The sequence below is a fragment of the Microcaecilia unicolor genome, chromosome 7 (assembly GCF_901765095.1).
Source record: "Microcaecilia unicolor chromosome 7, aMicUni1.1, whole genome shotgun sequence".
NCBI lineage: Eukaryota > Metazoa > Chordata > Amphibia > Gymnophiona > Siphonopidae > Microcaecilia > Microcaecilia unicolor.
Window position 1 is genome coordinate 224,300,800 of NC_044037.1, and position 25,356 is coordinate 224,326,155.

The following is a 25,356-nucleotide window of genomic DNA, read 5'->3' on the forward strand; positions in this document are numbered from 1 at the left end:
TCAGATCACATGCTGTGTGTCAGGAGGCCGTCCGGATGTGGCACTGGGCTCGTGAACACTTCATGTTCCTTCGGGCCACTTATTTTGTGGCCAAAAACAAAACTCTGGCCGACAGATTGAGCAGGGTTATGCAACAACATGAGTAGCCCCTCAGCATGGGCGTTGCCCATGAGATCTTCCTAGTGTGGGGCATTCCTTCAGTAGATCTCTTTGCTACTCAACTGAATCACATGGTCCCTCGGTTCTGTTCCAGACTTCAGGCTCACGACATACTAATGTCAGATGCATGCCTTCCTCCTGCATTGGGGGACAGGTCTTCTGTATGCGTATCCTCCCATTCCTCTTGTGGGTAAGACTGTGCTGAAACTTAAGCAAGACCACGGGACCATGATCTTGATCGCACCTTACTGGCCACGGCAGATCTGGTTCCCTTTTCTTCTGAAGTTATCTTCCAAGGAACCGTGGAAATTGAAATGTTTTCCGATCCTCATCATGCAGAATGAGCCTAACCTTCAGACTCTGTCCCTCATAGCCTGGATATTGAGATCCTAGAATTTGCTTCTTTAGGTCTGTCAGAGGGTGTCTCCTGGGTCTTGCTGGCTTCCAGGAAAGATTCCACTAAGAGGTGTTATTCTTTCAAATGGAGGTTTGCCATCTAGTGTGAGGGCATGGCCCTGGATCCTGTTTCCTGCCCTACACAGACCCTGCTTGAATACATTCTACACTTCTCTGAGTCTGGTCTCAAGACCAACTCCATAAGGGTTCACCTTGGTGCAATTTGTGCGTATCACCGTGTAGAGGGTAAGCCCATCTCTGGACAGCCTCCAGTTGTTCACTTCATGAGAAGTTTGCTTTTGTCAAAGCCCCCTGTCATACCTCTGCCTGTGTCTTGGGACCTCAATGTCATTCTCACCCAGCTGATGAAAGCTCCTTTCGAACCATTGAATTCCTGCCATCTGAAGTACTTGACCTGGAAGGTCATTTTCTTGGTGGCTTTACTTCAGCTCGTAGGGTCAGTGAGCTTCAGGTTCTAGTTGTTTCACCATAACAGAATAGTCTTCTGCACGCACCCTATGTTCCTTACCAAAAGTTGTGTCGGAGTTCCATGTGAACCAGTCAATTGTCTTGCCAACATTCTTTCCCCGATCCCGATCTCAAGCCCATCCTGGGAAAATCACTTTACATGCCTTGGACTGCAAGCGAGCATTGGCCTACTACTTGGCGCGGACAAGGCTCCACAGACAGTCTGCCCAGCCTTTTCTTTTCTTTTGATCCCAACAGGATGGGGGGTTGCCATTGGGAAATGCACAATCCCTAATTGGCTGGCAGATTGCATTTCTTTCATTTATGCCCAGGCTGGGCTGACCCTAGTGGGTCATGTCAAGGCTCACAATGTCAGAGCCATGGCTGTGTCGGTAGCTCACTTTTGGTGAGCCTTCATTGAAGAAATTTGCAAGGCTGCGACTTGGTCTTCAATTCATACATTCCCATCTCATTACTGCCTTGAGCAGGATACCCGACGCAAAAATCAGTTTGGTCAGACAGTGTTGCAGAATCTGTTTGGGTTCTAGAATCCAACTCCACCTCCTAGGCCCATTTTAGTCTGTTCCACGTCACACTCTCACTCAGTTTGTATATAGTTTCAGGTTAATCTGAGTTATGTCCTCACTGTTGCAAAGCCTAATTGACCAATGTTGTTTTCTGTGAGCCTCAAAGGCTCAAAGTTACCACTTGCAATTTTCTGGGAGCCTATAGTATAAAGCCACATAGACATCTGCCTAGGTGCTCTGTGTGACTAAAGCAAAACATTAGCATCTTCAGCAAGTCTGTTTTTTACCAACCGTGATCAAGCTAATAGTTGCAGGTTAAGTTTTAGCAGTCCAGGTATCTAGATAAATGAACAGATCCTGTATAATATAAAGCACCTCCAGCATTCTGAAGCTGACTCCGTGGCACTGTTGCAGTGTAGGGTTCGTAAGTCTGTTATTCAGCGTTTCATTGGCTCTCACTTTCCCCGCCCTCATGTTGAGGAAACGGAACGCTGCATAGTTGCCAAGCAAACAAACGCGACATCACAGGAACGAAGAACCAATCAGACAGAATGGAACTTGGATGAGGGGAGTGGATTGAATCTCTAACAAACAATCATATACAGGGAGGTACGAACATCAGTGGAGGCAAGTGCACAGAACGGAAGGGAAGACAAACATTTAATCACTTTGTCACTCACACACATCACACAATCACTCTGTGTATCTCTCTCTTACACTGTCTGTAAAACACACTGTCACTCTCAGTCTCTCACATGGGCAACTGTATGTTGCATTCTCACGAGTAAGGAGCTCTTCTGATGTGATTGTTAAACTGATTGAAGGGCCTGAACAAGGAAAACTTTTACCACATTGTAACACAGTTTACACAAAAACTATTGTGTATAAAGAAATCTTACACATGTAAACAACAATTATATTCAGAATACAACCGTGGAAACATTAATGGCAGGAACTCATTACATTGCTAGTGCCTGTTTCATTGCGTTAAGAAAAGGGCCTTTTTTTTACTAGTTTTCATATAAAGCCAAATTAGAGTCCCTTGGGAGAAAGTTTACCAAAATGGTAGAAATACGATTAAAGGACCGAAATATTACTTAGGGGGGGAGGATTATATGATAAGGCATTCAAGTAGTTCCAAGATATTATTTTTCAGTGGATGAGAAATTTTAGAATAAGAAGATTGTGATATGTAGCTCAAAGGGGATAGATTATGAAGCAATATAAGAAAATATTTTTTCTTAGAGACAATGGTGGATACATTGAATAACCTTGTTCAGTGGAGTGATGGATGGTAAAATAGTAATAATTCAAGGAAAGCATGGATAAGTACAGAGTATCCATTAACATAAGAATGTGAGGAGAAAACGTGAGATGGGGTAAACTTTATGGTGTAACATGAGTAGTGTGTAGACTACCTAGGCAGTATAGTTGGTATCTGATATGATCTCTGTTAAATAGGCACTTTAAGTGTTTGGGTTTCTATGGGTCTACTAGTTTTTCAGAGTTATAACCCTTAAACTTTCCTTCAGTTATGTTTAACATGAAGGCTGGTCTATTAAGATGTGAACTATAGTTCTTACACTGTCTGGTAAGTCTTAGTACCATTAAAAATAGTGTTCTCAAACTGATGTATGGTATTTACTTCAGATATTTCTATAGATATCCTTGGATGATTCATTATCGATTGAGTTTGAATAAATGTTTTTAAAAGTTATCAGGAAACACACAAAAATCCATTAGAGATATAGCCCATGGAAGAAAATGGTGGGTTAGTGGTAGCAGATATTAATGTTTGCTGAAGAAACGTATATATTTATTAAGCATTGACTATGATGCATTGCTTGAATTTAATTAAAATAAAAGTTTTTTAGTTTTTAAACTGATTTGTATGCATTTTGTTCCTGCTAAAGTGTAACTTTTTTAAATGTAATCTGGTTGTAACAGTTTTCTTTTATATCAGAATTCTATATGAACTGTCATTACTTTCCCTCATCCGTCAAGTGTGTTTTTTAAAAATTCAGTCAGCACCATGCATGGATTGGGCTTCCTCTGCAATTATTCCTTTGATGCCACTTCTGGAATTAGTGTTTGTCACCCTGCATCAAAGATCAGTTTGGTGGCTCAACACTTTGCTCCTTGGAGTTACTGTGATGGATCTGCTGTATTGTCTTTCAGGATCTGCTCAATATCTCCCTAATTTCTGCTTTTGTGAAGGTTGCTATTTTTTCTTACTGTTTTCTCTCCAGAGTTCTTAAAGATTTTGAGTCAGTTGAGCCCTCCCCCCCCCCCCCAAAAGTAGTAATAAATGGAGAAATATCAAATTTTGTGTTATACCTGAAAATAGCAGAGTTCGGTGTCAGGAGAACAATAAAGTCTTCATAGGTTGTGACAGCTTTACTTGGACCAAAAAAAAAAAGTTTTGACATTTAGCTTTCTTGTTTCTGTGGAACTTCTTACAGAAATGTATATATTGACCTCTGTCCTTGGCAGGTGTCCACTTCGTCTTCCTTGCTGGCATAGAAAGAACTGCTGCCTGATATTCTAGCGCAATAGGCAGAAAGCTCGAGGAGATAAGTGCCTTGCACTTATTTGACATGACAGGAACACCCACTTTATATGTCTCTTTCTCAAAAGCCCTTGATGTCCCAGTGCTGATGGCTGTCTGTGTGTATGTGTTCCATTTTAACTTTCTTTGAGTGCTGAGGTGACAGCCCTGTCTGGGTTTGCATAGGTACTGTAACCTTTGATTTACCATATACATGTAAATTTACGTTCTTTCAAATGACCGGCAGGTCATGGCACACACTGAAAAAATGTATTCATGAGGATCTTAAGCGATGATACTTTGCTGAAACTATTTGCTTTCTGCCAACTTCAAATCTGCAAAATGTGTGAATTGGTTTCCTTGCTAGTAGTGACTGCGGTGTGAGCAAAAATGATTTGTATTTTTTATTTTAATAACAAAGCAGTTATAAAAAAGAAAAAAACGGTTAAATCACATTCAATGAAATGTTTTTGTAGAAGGGGAGCAATTAAACAAATAAAAGTTAAATTAATATCATTGTTTTGCCCTCCCCTCTTCAGGAGATGCTAGGTATTTTGGAAGCTCCTCCTACTCACATCTACCATTCTAACATAGGAGCACTGATGTGATGCTTGTACTATTTTCTACCAGGGTTCCAGAACACTGATGTATGAATGGCTTTCATACTGGAATAGAAGATGGGACCATGATAAACGAGGGAATACCTTTTACTTTAAAGTAATATAAAAATGTACATGTTATGACTGGAAATGTGAGTCACGGCAGAAGTGGACCACTCTCAGGAACTCTTTCTGGAATAAGTATAGTAGTGTCTCAGATTCACTCTTAGTAACAAGCACAGTATTATCTCAGGGACTCCCTTCACTGGAACACACACTGTGGTATCTCAGGAATTCTCTCAGGTAGAGCTCATGGCGTCTCAGGGACTACTCTCTGTTACAGGCACCATGGTGTCTCAGGAACTCACACAAGTATAAGCGCATTAGCGTCTCAGGAACTTCTCTCACTGGAACAAGTGCTGTGGCATCTCAGGAGCTATCCTCTGGAACAAGCGCTGTGGCTTCTCAGGAAAACACACAGGTTAAGCACTGTAACATCTCAGGAACTTCACTCGCTGGAGGAGGTGCTGTGGGGTATATCAGAACCTACTGTCGGGAACAAGTTCTAAGACATCTCAGGGACTCACAACACAGGTTAAGCGTTGTAACGTCTCAGGAACTTCACTCACTGGAACAAGCGCTGTAGCATCTTAGGAGCTACTCTCTGTAACGAGCGTTAAGACATCTCAAGTATTCAGGTTAAGCGCTGTAGCGTCTCAGGAGCTACTCTCTGTAACGAGCGTTAAGACATAGTAAGTATTCGGGTTAAGCACTGTAGCGTCTCAGGAGCTACTCTCTGTAACGAGCGTTAAGACATCTCAAGTATTCAGGTTAAGCGCTGTAGTGTCTCAGGAGGTACTCTCTGGAACAAGTGCTATGGCATCTCAGGAGCTCACAGGTTACATTCTGTGGCATCTCAGGAGCTACTCTCTGGAACAAGCACTAAGGCGTCTCAGAAAATCACACAGGTTAAGCGCTGTAGCATCTCAGGAACGTCACTCACCGGAACAAGCGCTGTGGTGTCTCAGGAACTACTCTCTGGGACAAGTGCTAAGGTGTCTCAAGAGCTCAAATAAGTTAAGTGCTGTAGCATCTCAGGAACTTCACTCACTGGAACAAGTGCTGTGGCATCTCAGGAGCTACTCTCTGGAAAAAGCGCTAAGACATCTCAGGGGCTCAGGTTAAGCGCTGTAGCGTCTCAGGAGCTATTGTCTGGAACAAACGTTAAGACGTCTCAGGGACTCACACAGATTAAATGCTGTAGCGTCTCAGGAGCTACTCTTTGGAACAAGTTATATGGCATCATTAGGAACTTACACAGGTTAAGCACTGTAACATCTCAGGAACTTCACTCGCTGGAGGAGGTGCTGTGGGGTACATCAGAACCTACTGTCTGGAACAAGCGCTAATACGTCTCAAGCGTTTGAGGAGCTACTCTGGAACAACTGCTATGTCGTCTCAGGGACTCACACAGGTTAAGCGCTGTAGCGTTTGAGAAGCTACTCTGGAACAACTGCTGTGTCGTCTCAGGAACTCACACAGGTATGAGCGCTGTAGTGTCTCAGGAACTTCACTCTCTGGAACAGGTACTAACTGTCTCAGAAACACACTCTGTGGAACAGGTGCAGTAGACGCGAAGGCAAAGAAACAGGTCTCAGGTTGCAGTTTCTGGCCTTACAGATTCTGAGGTTTTTGTTTCTGCTAGAATATCCAAGGTGTGACTTATCTTCCACTGTGTTTATAAAGTGCCATGACGTTTATTTGGAATGTAAGACAGTAGTCTAGACCTGAATAGTTTTTTAATGCAGTGGATTCTGCATGCAAGAAAATTTTTTTGTATCCATAAGGTTACTTCTAAATGCAGAATATTGTTACAGCAAGATGTTTTAATGAGAACTTGACTCAATTAGACTTGTGTATGCGTAGCGATTTCCCTATCCAGAGGTTCATTTCCATAGTATTTTGTGACTGTTCAGAACCAAATGGAGGTGTGAGCTTTTGTAGTATGTGAATTTTAAATGCTGTACAGGTCAATGGAGAATGTGTCGAAACAAGCAAGTGTACTGCAGGGGCAAAAGGCAGCAAATGAAAGGTGATGTGGTAACATGATAATAAATTGTTTTAATTTAGTAGTATTTTAATTTGAAAATATTTTTAGGATGAGGAGGTCTGTATGTGCTTTCGTTATAAAGAAAAACAAACCATCCATAATTAGCTTTAAGACAGCACACGAAAAACAAAATGATTCCTACTACAGTAGCTGAGATAGGCAAAGATTAAATTATCTCTGTGTTTTATTAAATGAATAAATAAATAAGTAAAGAAGTCTAGTTAACTTTAAAATATATAACTTTTCTCTTTGTTTAGGCCACTGAGAAACAGATCATCAAGAACGCTGCAAACCATTTGTGGTTTCTATATTCAGAGTTCCACATCCCAGAGTAATTTGCTTTAATTTCACCCAATTTAACCTATACTTCACACCATCTCCATTCAGCTTTAATAGCTATGTTCTATGCATAAGAAAAGCAGATAAATCTCCACAATTAGTCTGCAAATGATTACAACTAGTTAGGGCTTTATAAAGGAAAAAAAAACTTGAAGGACTGTGGTGAGAAACAAAGCTATGAAGGAGGCTAAAAAAATGCTGTCTCCAGAAGGCTGGTCTCCCCTGGCATTTGATTTCTTACTTTTGTGCTTGATTTTGCTTATGTGGAAAACACTGGCAGGTGACTCGTTAAGTTATTACTTATTGTGAGCTTCCTGTTTATCACATGTGACTTGTTTATTTACAAAAAGAGCTGTTTTCCTTTAAGTGATAGCTGTAGTCACTAAAGCAATACTGTACAGTCTTCTGGTACATTTGCCATGAGGTGTACCAGTTTCCAAATGCATTCATCATTTTATTATTTGGAAAATTAGCAGTTTATAAAAATTATATTGATAATGATCTACCACCTGTTGGAAGGACCATCTAAGTGGTGCATTTTTTCCAACATACCATTGGCTTGGAAGGAATGAAAACTGTAAGCATACTGAGTGTGGGCAGGCACAGATATCAAAGTTCAACATAACAATGGGTAAAATATAGGGTTCTTAAAAAAGAGGGATGATTTATGGTAGATAAGGCATAGAAGGAGAAAAAGAGGTTGTAGAATGGGGTTCCAGAGGACATCCTCATAGATAGCTTGTGTTTTTAACGTGGGACTTTGAAGATGGGGGATTTTGTGTGTTAAGCAGAATGGAAAAGTGAAGTCACTAAAATTTGAGGAGTTTTGAGGAACCTGGTACAACTTTTGTACAGCATTAAAAACTGATCTTGGGTTTAATGTGAGCTGAATTTGGAGGACAGAATTATATGACTGCAGGCTTTGAACCTCTACAAATTAAGGGGTCCTTTTGTCAAGCTACTAAGTGACCATAGCACACCCTTATGCGGGTTTTCTCATGCCAAGTCTATTTTTACTTCAACAATAAAATGGCCAGTTTTCCATTTAAAAAAAAATTAATGACCATATGCTAATGTTGCCTTTAACACACAGCTGTTAAAAAATAATTACCACGTGAGTACTTAACGAAACCTATTTTGTAGGCAGTAAGGGTTTACGCGCTAATCCTGTGCTAACCATTTAGCACGTGGTAATGTGGATGCAATAACTAATTAGTGCAGGAATGCCCACTCTCTGTCCCCTGACACACCCTCTCCAACAAAAATGAAAACATATTTGGAACACCGCAGGATGCTTGAGAATGTCCTGTGGTAAGCCATTTTAAACTGCAGTAAACACACAGCATTTACTGCAGCTTAGTAAAAGGGCCCATATATAATTGGTTTGTAGAATTCAGAATTTGCTTTATTCAGAATGGCAACACAACATAATGTTCCAGCTCTTACATAGCAGGTTTTAATATAGACGCTAGGGTAATTAAATATAGAAATATATGGCAATGCGAACTATTATGATGTGCCTATATACCAGTTTTTTTTTTAACCAAAATTCAAGCCAAGGCAATATAGAAAGTAATCAAATATGCCAAAAATGTTATTGTAATAATTGCATCAATAATTTGTTAAAATACATGTACTGTACAATAGCACTAAAGAGATTCCTGTAATGTGCACTATTTTTCAGAATAATGTGTTAGAAGTACTGCTGTGCTCCTATGCTTTCTGTTAGAAGGCATTTTTGAAGTAGTTAATCATTTGTGCTGTACATTTATTAAGCAGTCTGTTCTGTCTGAAGCAAAACAATTTTGCTTAGACGGCTTCATATTTCTATTAAACTAGTTTCATATGCAATATTATAAAACTTTCAGTCCAATCAGCACCTAAATTTAAATACTGCAAATTATAGCAGCAAAACAATAATTCTGCTGATTAGCCCCTTTCCATTTCTTGTAAGTGAACTGTTTATGCTGTTGAGTACCTTTTAAAAAAGAAAAAGCCAAAACAGCCTTGATTAGTCAAGGAGTAATTGGATGACTTGATTTTAGCAAGAGAATGAATTGGTTGATGATAGCCTGCAACTAAGTGTAGTGGTTCTGTTCAGATGAATACATAACATACAGTCATCAGATCTTGACATAGGTGTAGCACGTAAGCAGTGCTGCATTCTTTGCCAGCATTCTGGTAATAAGATTTGTGATACTATGTGGTAGAAAGTGTTTGTGAGCATCAGAAGAGCAATATCTATATTATTAAAAAAAAAAAAAAAAAAAGTAATGTTTGAACTATTGTTACTGTACTTAAAATTTCAAGCGGTACTGCTTTGTGCTTTTTCATTCAGGACAGGCCCGGTGGCTCAGTGCCATGTTGGAGGGACCTGTGATTGATGCCCGGTGGGATGCCACACAGCCAGCATTTGTAGATCGTGGAGAAGGGAGTCCTGGTTATTTGCACAGTAGTGACACTTAAACAGGAACTATAAACCATGCTCAAAAATGGCGCCGGAAAAAATTGTCGCTAAGCTGTATTCTATAAAGGGTGCTCTGGGATGAGCGCTTTTTACAGAATAGCACATAAAGCCAATTTCCATGCCTAAAGTTGTGTTGTAGTTAGTGCCAGCTGAAACTTGATGTAAATTCTGGTGCCCAACTCATGGCATGTTGTCATAAATGGTGCTGTTCTGTAATGCTGCACACACATATTTGGAATGCCCCTGGCCACGCCCCTTTGCACGTATGGGATTTCGGTTCTCAGTGTTATAGAATAATGCGCAAATCCAAATTAGTGCCAGTTAACTTAAATAATTGATTAATGCCAATTAATTCATAGTTAATGGCTTGTTTAGCAATTTAGTTGTACACATGCTATATATAGAATTCTGGGGTTAGTAGCTAAATTAGGGCATACTGTTGCAAGGTTCAAGAGGAGCCCTGGTATATTCTCCAGATCTGAGAACTGTTGAAGCAGTGGCTGGGCTAAGTAAACTTCTTTATTCATTTATATTCGATTGTCTCCCTTCACACCAAATGGTGCAAAGTGGGTTATAACAAAACCTCATTCAGTAATTGTGTTTAAAAAAAAAAACCCAGTGAAATCTCCCCCCCAGCACTCCCAAACTGTTCCCAGTGAAAATATGTTCCTCCTCTCTCCGCTAAGACAATCATGGCACATAATGCACTCAACATATCTCATCAAAATTTTTTTTACATAAAAATAAAATACCCTTCATCACTCCCCATCCTAATTCTTACCCAAGACAAATGCCTACAGTTCAGTCAGCAGATCTGTGTTTTATTTTAGCATCAAACTTCCATCCACTTTACTAGAGCAGTCAGTAGCTTTCAAATAGAACTTGACCTTCACCCTCAACCATCTCTGTATACAGCTGAGAAAAAAAAATCCATGTTTTAACTGACTACCCCAAAACTTGCTCAAATAGCCAAGCATTAAGGGCTTCTTTTACAAAGCCACGCTAGTGATTCCTGCATGGCAAATGAGAGGAAGCCCATAGGAATTTAATGGGCTTCCTCTCATTTGCCGCACCGAGAATCAGCAGCGCAACTTTGTAAAAGAGACCGTAATTCTTTTGCAGAGCCTAAGGTAATTAGGCTCTAATTGAGCCTCCAAAGGATCCGCGTTCCACACTGCTGGGCAAAACAGAACATGCAACCCTTTGCCCTCACTAGTTTTAGAGCTGAAAACCGCATGCCAACAGGGTCTGTTAGGATGATTTGAAAGATTGCATTGGCTTATACCAGTGATTGTCACTGTTTGTGAAGCGGGAGCCATGGTAGCAAACCCCCCCCCCCCCCCCCCCAAAAAAAAAAACAACCAAACAAAAAAAAACCTTCAACATGAGAACTAGGACCAGTGCTGGATAAAGTGGATGGTGCCCACAGCCCTGGTTGATACAGGATTTGGGGGTGGGGGGGGGGGGGGTGTTCCTCTCCAATGATGTAGCCAGTCCAGAATGAAGTTTGATTCTCCAGACTCTCTGTCCTTCAACTCATTTTTCCCAACCCAGATTTCCCCTGACACCCTCTTCTCCTAATATACACTTTCCCCCAGGCCTATCCTAATCAGTCTCGACTCCCATCAACCTCTCCTTCCAGTCAGCTATCATCAGTCCTGTCTCTGATCCCTCCAAGTTGTATCTTCACCTGGTTTAATACCTCTGACCTTTCTCAGTCTTGCGGCAGGCACTACCTCTGGAACAGCTGTTCTGTTTTCTTTCAGAATCATGTGGCTTTCAGGAAGCTTGATCCTCAAGGTGTCGAACCTCTCGACTGTTTGTATAGTCTTGCAAGAATAGCTTGGGAGTGTATATGTTGTATAACTCAAATTTACTGAAAGTTTCACAGTCCTGAAGAAAAACAGAGCAGTTGGAGACAGTGCCAGCAGAAAGCTTCTAGACAAAGTTGGTGGGGAGGGTTCTACCAGGTACTTGTGATCTATTGGCCTCTGTTAGAAACAGGATACTAGGCTAGATGGACCATTGATCTGCCCCAGTATGGCTATTCTTATGTTCTTAACAGTGTATTATTGAGTTAGGAAACCACACTTACGGACCAGCTCTGGCCCCTGGGTCTTGCAATAAAAAAACACTGGTTTATACTGATAGAGTATATTTGCTACGTACTGCAGTATGCCTTGGTGAAGAAACATAAAAACCACACAGAATTTTAAATGTAATCTTTCATCCACAAGGATGCAGTGCAGACTGTGCAAAATTGGATTAATGTAGTCTGAACTTATTTTTCCTTCTCTAAGATGTGCAGCTGTGTTATGCTGCAACTGCAGCTGCTTATATCTTATCAGGAAAGGATTCTGACAATTCCATTTAACTGAGATTTCACATGGCAATCCTAGGGTCATTGTATATGAAGGTTCTTGGTGCCAGATCCTAGTCCTGGAAGCTCAAAAGAAGATGGAGAAAACTTGGGAGATCATGCAGTATCTTTGTAATATACTTTTTGAACATTGAATATATAAATACCTGCTGTACAGATGTATCTGATCTTATCTAATAAGAGTTTAAAAAGGAAAACTGGGCCCCTGCCCTACCAGAAAAAGAGAACAGTTTTGTGCAGTTCAAGAAATTATTGAAGACTAGAATTTTTGTGGCTGCTTTTCTTTGAATATGCTCTGATGATGTTATGGGGAATTTGTGACTGTGTATTTTGATGTGTATTGTATTTGTTCCATGATGTGTATTGGATTGTGAATGTTTTATTGGAAACCACCTAGTTTTAGGTGGTCTGTAAATTTTTAAATAAATAAAATAAATAGCTGAACCATTGTAGCTTCCATTTTATTCAGATAAGAAATCTTTGTCAGCCATGAACTTATTCTTAAATTGAAAGGATTAACAGTGGCATGAGCCTAGGGACATTTTCCAGTTTTAGAAGTACCACAATAATTGTGGGGCATCACTGAGAGGATTTTCCAAGAACGTTCAACAGAACTGATTTTGTATTCAGTGAGGAAGCTCTTGAAGACCTAAGCCACAAGGTAACAACTGTCATTCTCTTTTTAGTTTTTACTAGCTCATGGTAAAATAGTATTATGACAGTAGCATGCGGTTTTCATGTGGGAAATGTTACTATGGGATTCATTTTTTTCTTTTTTGTACTATGGCAGTGGAGCTATACTGGAGACCTGGGTTTGATTCCCAGGCCTAGAATTTGGTCCTTGGGCTAACTGGGACTGGGGATGTTGTGGGGCTGTGAGTTTCCATGATCACACACTGGTAGTGTCTAGTGGCTAGATTAAGTGCATGCACACTGGGGTTATAGAGAAAGCTGCAGTGTCACTGTGCTGACTGAACTAGATGGAAAAGGGAGCCATTGATAAATAGGGAAAACTGCTGGGTGGCTACACATGAAGCCTCATGGTTCTGTACGACAATACAGGCTGGTTTCAGTTGAACTGAAAACACAAAGGAGCAAAATGAAAATAGCTCAGCCCCTTATCACATAGTAACAACTGAACTGGTGGCCATTTGTTGTCTGCATTATAAAGTGCAGAGACTATAGAATGGGAACAGAGGCCAACGGTCTATTTCCTTTAACAATGATGTTTAACATGAGATGTTTAACATGGTGTGGGGATTACCGTATACCCAAATTTACACATAGTTCCCAGGCACACTTACAATTTGTATGTTTGAAAGACTCATATATAGTATACTAGTAAAAAAGCCCCGTTTTTGATGCAAATGAAACGGGGGCTAGCAAGGTGCAGGGCCGTGCCGATGCGGTAAGCGCAGCAGGGGGGCGCCCACCTCTGGAGGGCGCCGCCGCGGTGCTTACCCTCGCCCCGCGCCGCCAAGGCCTTTAAATCTTTTACCTGGGTCGCAGCAGTGTCAGTGAAAGCGCTGCCGACCAGCAATGGCGTAGCAAGGGCGGGGCGGTGGGGGCGGTCCACCCCGGGTGTCATCAGAAAGGGGGGTGCCGCCGCTCCCGCTGCTCTTCTTCCTGGCACCCCCCCCCCCCGCACCAGCCCTTTAAAAATAAATTGCTGACGCGAATAGCGAGCGCAGCACCTCGTGTGCAAGTAAAAGAAGCGGATCCGATCATCTCATTGGGCCTTCCCTCACTGTCCCGCCCTCCTCTTACGCAACTTCCTATTTCCTCTGGGGCGGGACTGAAGGAAGGCCCAATGAGATGATCGGATCCGCTTCTTTTACTTGCACACGGGGTGCTGCGCTCCCTATCGCGTTGGCAATTTCTTTTTAAAGACCGGGTGGCAGGGAGAAGACGAGGCAGGGTGAGGGTGGGGGACAGATGGGGTGAAGGTGGGGGGGACTCGGATAGCAGAAGGGACTGGGTGGGAGACAGATGGGGGTGAGGGGGACTCGGATGGGCAGAAGGGACTGGGTGGGAGCCAGATGGGGTGAGGGTGGGGGGCACTTGGATAGCAGAAGGGACTGGGTGGGAGCCAGATGGGGTGAGGGGGACTCGGATGGGCAGAAGGGACTGGGTGGGAGACAGATGGGGTGAGGGTGGGGGGCACTTGGATAGCAGAAGGGACTGGGTGGGAGACAGATGGGGTGAGGGGGACTCGGATGGGCAGAAGGGACTGGGTGGGAGACAGATGGGGTGAGGGGGACTCGGATGGGCAGAAGGGACTGGGTGGGAGACAGGGTGAGGGTGGGGGGCACTTGGATAGCAGAAGGGACTGGGTGGGAGACAGATGGGGTGAGGGGGACTCGGATGGGCAGAAGGGACTGGGTGGGAGACAGATGGGGTGAGGGTGGGGGCACTTGGATAGCAGAAGGGACTGGGTGGGAGACAGATGGGGTGAGGGGGGACTCGGATGGGCAGAAGGGACTGGGTGGGAGACAGATGGGGTGAGGGTGGGGGCACTTGGATAGCAGAAGGGACTGGGTGGGAGACAGATGGGGTGAGGGGGACTCAGATGGGCAGAAGGGACTGGGTGAGAGACAGATGGGGTTAGGGGGACTTGGATGGGCAGAAGGGACTGGGTGGGAGACAGATGGGAGAAGGGGCATGGATCTGGAACTGGGGTCTGAAAAGTGAGCAGGAGGGAGAATGGGGTCATGCCTGGGGCAGGGGTGGATGGGAGAATCAATGGATCTGGAACTAGGGGCAGCCGCAGGTGGGAACTGGGAGCCGAAAAGAGGGGGCATTGAGAGAGGGGGGGGGATAGATCCTGGATGGAATGGGGAGTGAGAGGGAGGGCAGACCCTGAATGGATGGGAGGGGGAAAGAGAGAGGGCAAATGTTGAATCGAAGGAGCAGAGAGAAAGGGCAGACAGTGGATAGAAGGGAGTGAAAGAGCAGACAGTGGATGGAAGGGGCAGAGATAGAGGACAAATGCTGGAGGGAAAGGAGAGAGAGAGGGCAGATGGTGGATGGAAGGGGGACAGAGAGATGGCAGACTGGGGCAGATGGTGGATGGAAGGGGCAGAAATAGAGGGCAGATGTGGATGGAAGGGACATTAGAGAGGGCAGACACTGGATGGCAGAGAGAGAGCGAAGACAGATGCTGGATGGAAGGAAGACGGTGAAAAGAAGATGAGGAAAGCAGAAACCAAAGACAACAAACTGTAAATATATATTTTTATTATTTTGCTTTAGGATATAGTATTTTAGCTGTGTTAATAAATGTTTATAAATAGAACATGTAAATAAGGTAATCTTTTTATTGGACTAATTTTAATACATTTTGACTTAATTTCAGAGAACAAAACCCCCTTCCTCAGATCAGGATAGGATACTGTAACAGCACTATACTGTATTGACCTGAGGAAGGAGATTTTGGCCTCTGGAAGCTAAATGTATTAGTCCAATAAAATGGTATTATTTTATTTTCTGTATTTGTTTTATTTCTATTTGTTAATTTGTAAAGTGGTGATTGGTATTTGTTAGTTTTTTCTAATTTACATCTGCTGTCTTTATATTTTGCACAGTACTAGGAGACATTTTCTGTTTCTGTGGTGTTGCATTGTATGCAGAGTCTGGCATCGGGGGTTCAGTTTAATTTTTGTCTAAATAGAAAGTTTATGATTACTTATTCTATAGTGGATTAGGGTGTATCTGTGTTTGTGAAAAAGACATGGCTTTCAGTTGGCATTGACTGTGCAGGATCGACGATCTGTACTATTCTGTCTGGTTTCGTTTTACAATAGGTGAATTGATGTTCTAGTGCTCACTGTAGTGCTTAAGATGCTTTCCTTTTCCTTGTGTGACTCGTAGAAACGACTGCTTATGGTATGGTAAAATTGCTCGATAGGTCGTGAGTGTTTTGTATTCTCGGTATGCCTAGTACTGGATTTGGGGGGGGGGGAGTGTTAAAAAAATGACCGGCCCCGGGTGTCAACTACCCTAGCTACGCCACTGCTGCCGACGTCTCCCTTCCCTTGCACTCGTTGGTTCCCTCAGTGTCCCGCCTTCTTCTGACGTCAGAAGAAGGCGGACACTGAGGGAACCAAGAACGCAAAGAGAAGGGAGACGTCGGCAGCGCTCTGCTTTCACTGACGCTGCTGCGACCGGAAGTAAAAGATTTAAAGGCCCCAGGGCGCGGAGGGAAGGGCAGAGAGGCATGGATGGGAGGGCAGAGAGGCATCGATGGGAGGGCAGGGCCCAGGGAGAGGACAAATTGCTGGAAGGGGAGGGGAGAGAGGATTGCTGGCTATGGATGGAGGAGGGAAGGGCAGAGAGGGACAAGGATGGACATGGGGGCCCAGGGAGAGGACAAATTGCTGGAAATGGAGGGGAGGGGAGAGAGGAGGATTGCTGGCTATGGATGGAGGAGGGAAGGGCAGAAAGGGACAAGAATGGACATGGATGGGAGGGCAGGACCCAGGGAGAGAGGAGAAATTGCTGGAAATGGATATAGAGCAAGAAATGAAGAAGAAAGGAGAAAAGTAAAGAAATAAATGGAAAGGAAGCCCTGGAAATGGAGTTAAGAGGACAGATAGCAGCAGAATCAGATACTGGACCAGCATGGTTGAAAAAAGAAAGTCACCAGACAACAAAGGTAGAAAAAAATTATTTTATTTTCATTTTAGCGTTTGGAATATGTCCACTTTGAGAATTTACATCTGCTATCTTATTTTGCAATGTGTAGCAATTTGTTTCTAAGAAAATTGCTGACAATTCCTTTCAGTGTGGCAAGTGGTGAGCGATCATTTTCATGAGGGGGCGTGATAATTTTCACGGGGGGGGGGGGGGGGGGGCGCCAACTGATAGTCTGCAGGGGGGCGCCAGAGACCCTAGGCACGGCCCTGTGCATGTGGGAGTGTGTGTGTCCCTGCCCTCTGCCCTCTCTCCCTTCCCCTGTGCTGTGTCTCTCCTCTGCTCTCTGTCCCCTCCCCCCTTGGAGTCGAGTCCTTCAGTGTTAAGTTTCCTGCTGTGCTGTTACAGAGATAGTGAGGGCTTCTGCCCTCTCTCCCCTTCCCCTCTGAGTCCTTCACTGTTACAGAGAGAGCGATTTGATTTCGTACTTTTCTGTGTTTTCCTTCACTGTTTGTGTTACAGAGAGAGTGAGGGCGGGGCAGACACTCATGGGGAAACCGGATATCTCTCCCCCTTCACACTTCCGGCTGGAGGCTTCATTTAGAACGTTGGTGGTGCCTTTTATATATAGAGATTGTAGAACAAATTGTAAGTGTGCCTGGGAACTATTTGTAAATTAGGCCACATTTCTTTTAGCATCGTATTAAAGTTCTCAAATTATTCTCTCCAGGAATTTATAAAAGCTGGACTCCACATGCCCTAATTCATGAGTCTATGGGTGTCTTTTGCTTTAGTGCGCACCAAAAACACTAGTGCACCTTGGTGTTTATTGTCACTCTTCGTCTTGTGCCATATTTAAAATAATACAGTTTAGCAGTAGATTTTTTTTTGTTTTTAATCTGTTGCAATTCAGTTCTGATCTTGCATTTTACACAGACCAAATCTGTAGTTGCAGATTTCTAAAGTATAAAGACAGAGATGGCCTAGATGAACCAATTAAAAAAAAACAAAAACTATCATTCGTATAAGTAACATAGGGGCACTTTTACTGAAGGGCATTAATTGGTCCTTTTACTAAGCTGCATAAGGTGCTAATGACTGCCTAAAGCAGCAAAAATATACACAATATTTTTTTGCGCTAACTGTGCACTAAATAATTATTTGTCTTTTTTTTTTTTTTGAGGGGGCGTGTCGGGGTGGAGAGTGGGTATTCCTGCACTAACCAGTTAGTGCATCTACATTACCGCCCGCTAACTGGTCAGCACACAGATATTGCTGGAATCTTTGTCACCTACAAAATAGGTGGCAGTAAGTTCTGTTGTGGTAATTTTAAAGAATAGCCACATGTTAATGGCAACACGTGCACAGCCATTAATGGAAAAAATAGAAAGCTGAGGCTTTTATTTCTGTGGTAAAAATAACCTTAGTCAGTGAATAGGAATGAACCACTTTTTGCTGCAGTTGTGTAAAAGGACCCCAAGCCCTTTAATGTGTTTTTGTGATAGTCTGTTTGTGCACACTAACCACACGTTAAGTGTTTTGGTGGTATTTTGCCTATTAACATGTGCTAACCTGCACGCTACTGATATTTTACAAATATTTTTGGAAGGGGTATGTCATGGGCAGGGAATGGGCATTCCTGTGTTTTCTAGCAAGCTAATTAGCATGCATTAACTGAATACTGCAAAGTTAATGTAGGAGTACTTAGTGCCTCCTAATTTTGGCAGATGCCAAACGCAAATGGGAGCAGTAGTGTACAACCTGCAAATAAAAAAAAAAAAGAAAGAAAAAGCCCTGAAAAAGGACCCGGTTAAATCTGGGCATAGCACGTAGGAAAGTCCTGCGTTAAAATGCATTAAGCCAAGGTTTTACTGCACTTAGTGAAAGGGACCCATAGAATGAAACACTGATTTTTTTTTTTTTTTCTGCTGCTGCATTGGGTTGCCTACTCTTTGTACAGATGTTCATATTCTGGGTTCATTCTTGGTTGAGAATGTTGTAAAAGTGATAATATTCCAAAATGCAATATTGTGCCTTTTTAATTTTTTTTGTATAAAATCATATTTGAAAAAGTAGCTATTACATTTAGATTTTTGAATTTATTTGCCTTTACAAACCTAAACTGAAGGCAAGTACAGTTCATAGGCTCTTGCCCCAAAGGACTTTCAATCTAATTCTGTACCTCAAGTAATAGAGGCGTATCAGTGGGAGAAATAGGATTGGCATGCAGGCTTCTATGATTTTCAACCTACAGCACTTAGGGGCCCTTTTACTAAGGTTCGCTGAAAAATGCTCTGTGCTCATGTAGGTGTGTGTATTGGACGCTTGCAGATCCATTTTTCAGCATTCCCGCAAAAAAGGCCTTTTTTTGGCCAAAAATGGAAGTGTGGCAAAATAAAACTCAGCGCGTGTCCATTTTGGGCCTGAGACCTTAGTGCCACCTACGAGCCTTAGTAAAATTGCCCCTTAACCACAAGGCTTCCCTGATGTAAACTCTTTTTAGTCGAGATGTACCAGAAAATGTCAGTCTCTGAAGGTCTTAGTCATAATCCAGATGTTTTCCATTGGTTGGGGTTTTGGATTGTGATGTCCAACATGTTCTTGTCTATTTCTGATGTTTATCTATGGTACACTACAGATAAATTAAGGTATGATATAAAATTATATTTACTCATTATGATTTTTTCCCTATTTTAGTTTAATTTTGTTCCATTCATTTTTTACTAGTTTTTAATCTGGAAATTTTAAGAGCAAAACCCTATGTTGCCATACTAGGTCTTCAAAAGGGCACAGAGTCAGCACACATGCTTCCGTAATATCTGGTTGTTTTACTCTTATGTTTCTAGTTGGCAATTTGAAATTACGGCTTCAACTGCACTTTAAATATGTGATAATAGCATGTGTTTCTAATAAGGGCCAGCACCATTTTGTTCAGACAGTGTGAATGGTTGTCATTCATAAATGACAAATGCACCTTCATCTGCTTCTTTGATGGCCCCCTAAAAACCATACCCTCAAATCAGGCCGATGAAATTAGCTGCTGTGTAAATTGTGTGTCTGAGTGGTTCATTATCTAATCACCGTCAAAACCACAGAGATAAAGTAGATTGAAGCGGGGAAGAGGTTTGCCAGTTGATTTCAGGCATTTTTCCTTTTAAACCCTTTTTTCTATGGAAACCCCATTGATGTGGTTCAGAATGTCTATATTTCATTCCTAGAACTTTATGCCACATTTTTGAAAAAATGCAGACTTGTTTGTATTGTTTTTTCTATTAGATTTTTAATCTGAACTTTTACAATTGAATCTTATTTTACTTTGTGTTAAAAGAATAATCTGCAGTACAAGATGTTAACTGGGATACCCATATGTATATGTTGGCCAACATAAAAAATTATATAGATATGCTTGGAAAAATATGTCTTCTGTATGGTGGTCTTCATTTGATATTTTGAGAATAGTTTGTTCTAGGATCCTCTAATCCAGCAGTCTCTGAAGATCTCTATAGGATTCTTCCAGTAGAATTTTCTACCAGAACATTTACAGGCCTTCATTATCTTTTCCTAATATGTTTCACGGAGAACTGGGTGGATCCTAATTCATGATGGTAGGGTAGGTCACTTGAGCAATGTGCATAAAAGGGTTTATTGTTTGATATTAGGAAAGATAGCAAGACTTGTGGTACTGCTGAGAGGGATTTGGAATAAGGGCTGAAATGATGGCTAATGACACAATGTGGCCTTTATTTTAGAAGTTCTATTCGTTATTTGGATGTCTGAAAATCAGCATTTAGAAATCCATATTGCATGGACATCCAAATCCCGATTTTATAAAGCCAGGATATAGATGCCTAAAACTGCTGTGTTTCCTTATGGCAAGGGGCTGTGTTTTGGGCAGAAGTAAGGAGTATCCAAAATATGGATGTCCAACTCAGATTTCAGAAGGGGAAGGGAGTCTGCCCCAAAAATGGATGTTGTTATTTAGACCTTGTACTTGGTACGTCCAGGTTACAGAAAGGTGCTCTGATAGAGTAGCTGTTCACTGGAAGGATTAAGGCAAGTCACCTTAATTCCCCCAGTGGTTGCTGTCCCCTCTCTCCCCAGAGTGTGAAACTAAGGAGGGATACCGGGCTCTGTAACAGCTTCAGGAGCTATGGGCGTTCATGGTGCTAAAATCTTTTTTACATTCTTAAAGACCTCTCTTTAGATTTGAGGAGTAGCCTGTGGTTAGTGCAGTGGGCTAAGAACCCAGGGACCCAGGTTTGAATCTCACTTCAGCCCTTTGTGTTTTTTTAATTGTCAGCCCTCCAGGTACAGAAAAATACTTAAAAGTACCTGAATATATAAGAAACCTGCAAGTGGTATACCTTCTGGTACAATTGGTACTTTTCTGTTCTTGGAGAACTCACAGTATAAAAAAAAAAATCACAAACAGCTGAAGTGGGACTTGAACCTAGGTCTCCTGGATCTCTGCTCACTGCTCTAACCGTTAAGCTACCCCCTGCTCCTCATGGACATCTATGTGGATATGTAATAACATAATCATGGGTGGCTGTAACTCTAATTACTATTAATCCAGAAGTAACTATTACAAAACTACTGCTGCTATCACTGCAACTGCTGATCCTATTCAACAGTTAATTGAAGGTATAGGTCCATCAGAAGTGCAAGCCTGCTCATTCATATGAGGGCAATGATGAGCCAGAAGTCGTAGGTGAAACATGAATTGTTGGCTAATTCTCTTCTAAGTGGCACAGCAAATGCATTCAGCAAACATTAATACGTATAAAGATGAGTAAATAGCATAAATTGATAACCAATTGGAGAGAAGGTCATAGAATGAAGTTAATAGAAAAAAATTAATGGACTAATAACGAAATAAGGTGACAGTTACCCTTATATAAACAAGCAGGCTTGCACCTCTGATGGTCCAATGCCTTCAATTAATTATTGAATAGGATCAGCGGTAGCAGTGATAACAGCAGTGGTTTGGTATTTTATAACATGGAAATTCCTATTCTGCCACAGATGGCCATATCCCTTGTTTTGTCTTCTTCAGAATTTGGATGTTCCAGTTTGTAAAACGGATGTTCGTACTGGACATCACCAGCACATGAATGTCCATTTCTCCTGTATTTCAAAATAGAATGTATGTTGGCAGGTCCTTTTGTAAAATACATGAGAAATGAATGCCCATATGTGACGTTCTGAGTTGGACATCCTTTCTAAAATGCCGTTCCACATCCTTTCTGACATTGGAAGATAAACCTGTTTGTTGAGTCCTCATGTTTGTGCTTGCAGATTGAGTTGTTAAATATTCTATTATGAATGGGAAAAGTACTGTTTGATTTAATTGCGGAGGCATTTCCATCAGATTGAGTTCATAAGTACGTTCTTGGGATCAGCAGCCGCAATCAGTCATCAAATTTCATGATGGAGTTCAGACCTGGACATTCAGTGATCTCTATCATAACTATGGCAAAGTCTGCACAAACTTTATTAATCCTCAATGTCTGCATGCTTACTTTATGATACTTGTATTTTGTTTCTAGGATCATTTGAGGATGATGATATCACTCACGTTGAAGGAAGTGTAGATCCTGTTCGTGATATTGAGATTATACATGAGGAACTTCGTCTCAAAGATGAAGAAATGATCTTTCCTATTCTAGACAAACTTGAAAAAGTGGCTGTTCGAGGAGGTGACAAGAAATTAAAACCTGAATACGTAAGTAAAGTTTGTTTAGTTTAGTTTCTAAATGTATTTTGTTTATGTTAAATGATATCCAACAGAAGGGTCCAAAAATGTTTTCTTATAAAATACAACTGCTGTTTTTTTTTTTTAACTTTCATTTTCTCTGCTAGTTAAGTGAACCTCCCTGAAGCAGCTTTTCTAGCAAAACTGTGGTTGAGGGGGGTGGCTTTGTTTGAAATACATGTTCATTTATACTTGTCTGTGAAGTGCTGCTGAAGTTAAACTGTATATTCCTTGTCATCAAGCAGATGAAGCCATTACGTATGGGTTATGTCCATCAACCAGCAGGGGAGATAGAGAGCACTCAAACTTTCACAGTGCCCTCTTGGCCAGCTAGCTCCACTGCCTCTTCAGTATTCTCTATCTCCCCTAGCAGGGTGGCTGCAGCTTGTTCGAGCTCCAGAAAAATCTGCCGGGAGGTGGTTCCTGGCTTGCCAGTTGTTAACCGGGGTGTTGGAGGCTATAGCAGCCTCACTTTAAAGGCACATAGGTTAGCCCTTTCCCTGCCTTACCCATACCTCTGTGGATGTGGACATATTGCCTTGCTTTCCCTGTCCTTACCCACCAACAGTGGATGCAGGCATATAGGTTCGCCCTTTCCCTGCCTTTCCCACTCATCTGAGCCTCCGGAGTCTTCAATACCTCTGCTTTCCTCACAGCTTAAAAAAAAAAAAAAAAGTTGCGTCGCATTTTTAAACGCAGAGACGCTGGAACAGAGGTTTTTGACCTGATTTTCAGCAGGATCGTAGTTGTACACTAGATCCTTTGAGGTAAGAGTGTTTTCCAACTCCTCCGGGGTGGGCCCGCGATCGGGGCGATTTTGGCGCGAAACCGCCATCTTGGATTTTACCGCCGTTTTTCGGCGATGGCTGCGGACAATGTAAAGCTCTGTTCCACTTGTGGCAAGCGCAAATCAGCAGCAGGGCTCTGTAAATCGTGCTGTACTGGCGTAGGAGCCGGCCCGAGCATGGCGAGTGATGTTTCTTCCCGCTCTGAGCTGGCAGCGGGCGCCATTTTGCTTACACCGCATGGCGCGGCCTCCGTGGACACGGAGAAACCTGAGCCGGGTGGGGCACCTCGAGATGAGGTTATTTCAGGAGTGGCTAGCACCGGACAGGATTTGGGTTCCCAGGGTGAGATTTTCTCCCCGGATTTTGTGCTTTTGCTGCATAAAGCATACATGATGAAAAGAGCCCTTCCTCAAGGGTCGCCTGAGGCTCCTCTGATTGCCCCCCCCCCCCCGATGGATTCTGGCCTGGGACTGCCCAGTGAGGCTTTTTTCCCGGATGCTTGGCCTAAAGATAAGCGCAGAAGGGTTCATTTCCCTTCAGATTGTGGTGCACCTTTTCCCCCCCCGTGGTTGGGGTGTGAGGATTCGGAGAACTCTGACAGACGTTCTTGGTCTGAGGAACCAGAGTCAGGTGCGGATTTACCACAGGATCTGGATGATCCCTCCGCGGTGAGGATTTTCCACCGTGATGAGCTGCCAGCGCTTATTTCAGATACCCTGCAGGCCCTCTCGATTGAAGATCCTGACAGTGGCATGGCCTCCTCGGGTAATCCCAGGATGGCTAGTACCAAGAAAGCTGCTCGGGCCTTCCCTTTGCATGACTCCATCCTAGAGCTTGTTTCGGCTCAGTGGGCTGACCCCGAGGGACCTTTGAGAGTTTCCAGGGCTAAGGGGCAATTATACCCTCTGCATGAGGGACATATGGCTCGTTTTCAAATGCCTACAGTGGATGCCCTAGTCACTGCGGTGACAAAGAGAACTACCCTCCCTGTTGAAGGAGGTGTTGCCCTGAAGGATGTTAAAGACCGTAGGCTGGAAACAGCATTGAAACGGTCCTTTGAAATTGCAGGTCTCACTGTTCGGGCGTCTGCATGCAGCTGTTATGCTGTTAGAGCCTGCCTAGCTTGGCTGCAACAGGCAGTGGCTCAGCCCGGAAATGGAGCGGAGCCCTTCTCCTATTTGGTGAGGAGTTGGAGAAAATTGTGAAAGGCCTGGGTGATCCAAAACCCCAGCGCTTGCCCGAAGATAGGCAGAGGCCTTCCTCTAAGGGCCAGGCGGTCCACTCCTCGTACAGACCTCGCTTCCGTGAAGCTAGAAGGTACCGCCCGGGGCGTTCTGCTGGGTTCACTTCACGTGCCCGTGGTCAGCAAAGGAACTCCTTTCGCTCGGACAAGCGTTCCTCAGCCGGTGGCTCAAGACCAGGAGTTCAGGGGCGACCCTCTCAATGATGGTGCGCCGGCCCTCTCCTCGATGCCTGTCATCGGAGGACGGCTTTCCCTCTTTGTCGAGGAGTGGGCCAAGATTTCCTCAGATCAGTGGGTTCTGGACCTGATCAGAGATGGAAACGCCCCAGTAAGAGACGTGTTTGTGGAGTCCCGATGCGGTTCTGCCGTCAAACGGGCGGCGGTGGAGGAGACTTTACAAGGTCTGATTCAGTTAGGGGCAGTGACCCCGGTGCCTCCCGCCGAGCAAGGCTGCGGCCGATACTCCATCTACTTTGTGGTGCCGCGAAAAGGTGGGTCCTTTCGCCCTATTCTGGACTTAAAAGAAGTGAACAAGTCCCTGAGAGTGCGGCATTTCCACATGGAATCCCTGCGCTCCGTCATTGCGGCGGTACAGCCAGGAGAGTTTCTCATGTCTCTAGACCTGAAAGAAGCTTACTTGCACATACCGATTTGGACCCCGCACCAGAAGTTTCTGAGGTTTGCGGTGTTGGGAAAACATTTCCAGTTCAGGGCCTTGCCTTTTGGCCTCGCCACAGCTCCCCGAACCTTTTCGAAGGTAATGGTGTTAGTAGCTGCTTTTCTCAGGCGAGAAGGTATCAGGGTTCACCCGTACCTAGACGACTGGCTCATCAGAGCAGACTCTGCAACAGAGAGCTTACAAGCTACAGCCAGAGTGGTCTCAGTACTGCAATCTCTAGGCTGGGTCGTCAATATGGCCAAAAGTCACCTGTCCCCTTCACAATC

The 25,356-nt window shown here is 43.2% G+C and overlaps 1 protein-coding gene across 2 annotated transcripts in view; it reads left to right on the top strand.

Moving 5' to 3' along the window:
- The window catches only part of OLA1 (Obg like ATPase 1), a 410,460-nt gene that overhangs the window by 134,567 nt on the left and 250,537 nt on the right, over positions 1–25,356 (top strand). For both annotated transcript variants that reach the window (XM_030209701.1, XM_030209702.1), the window contains exon 5: positions 22,175–22,350. In XM_030209701.1, the coding sequence (XP_030065561.1) occupies positions 22,175–22,350 (176 nt within the window). The remainder of the gene's footprint in view (positions 1–22,174; positions 22,351–25,356) is intronic.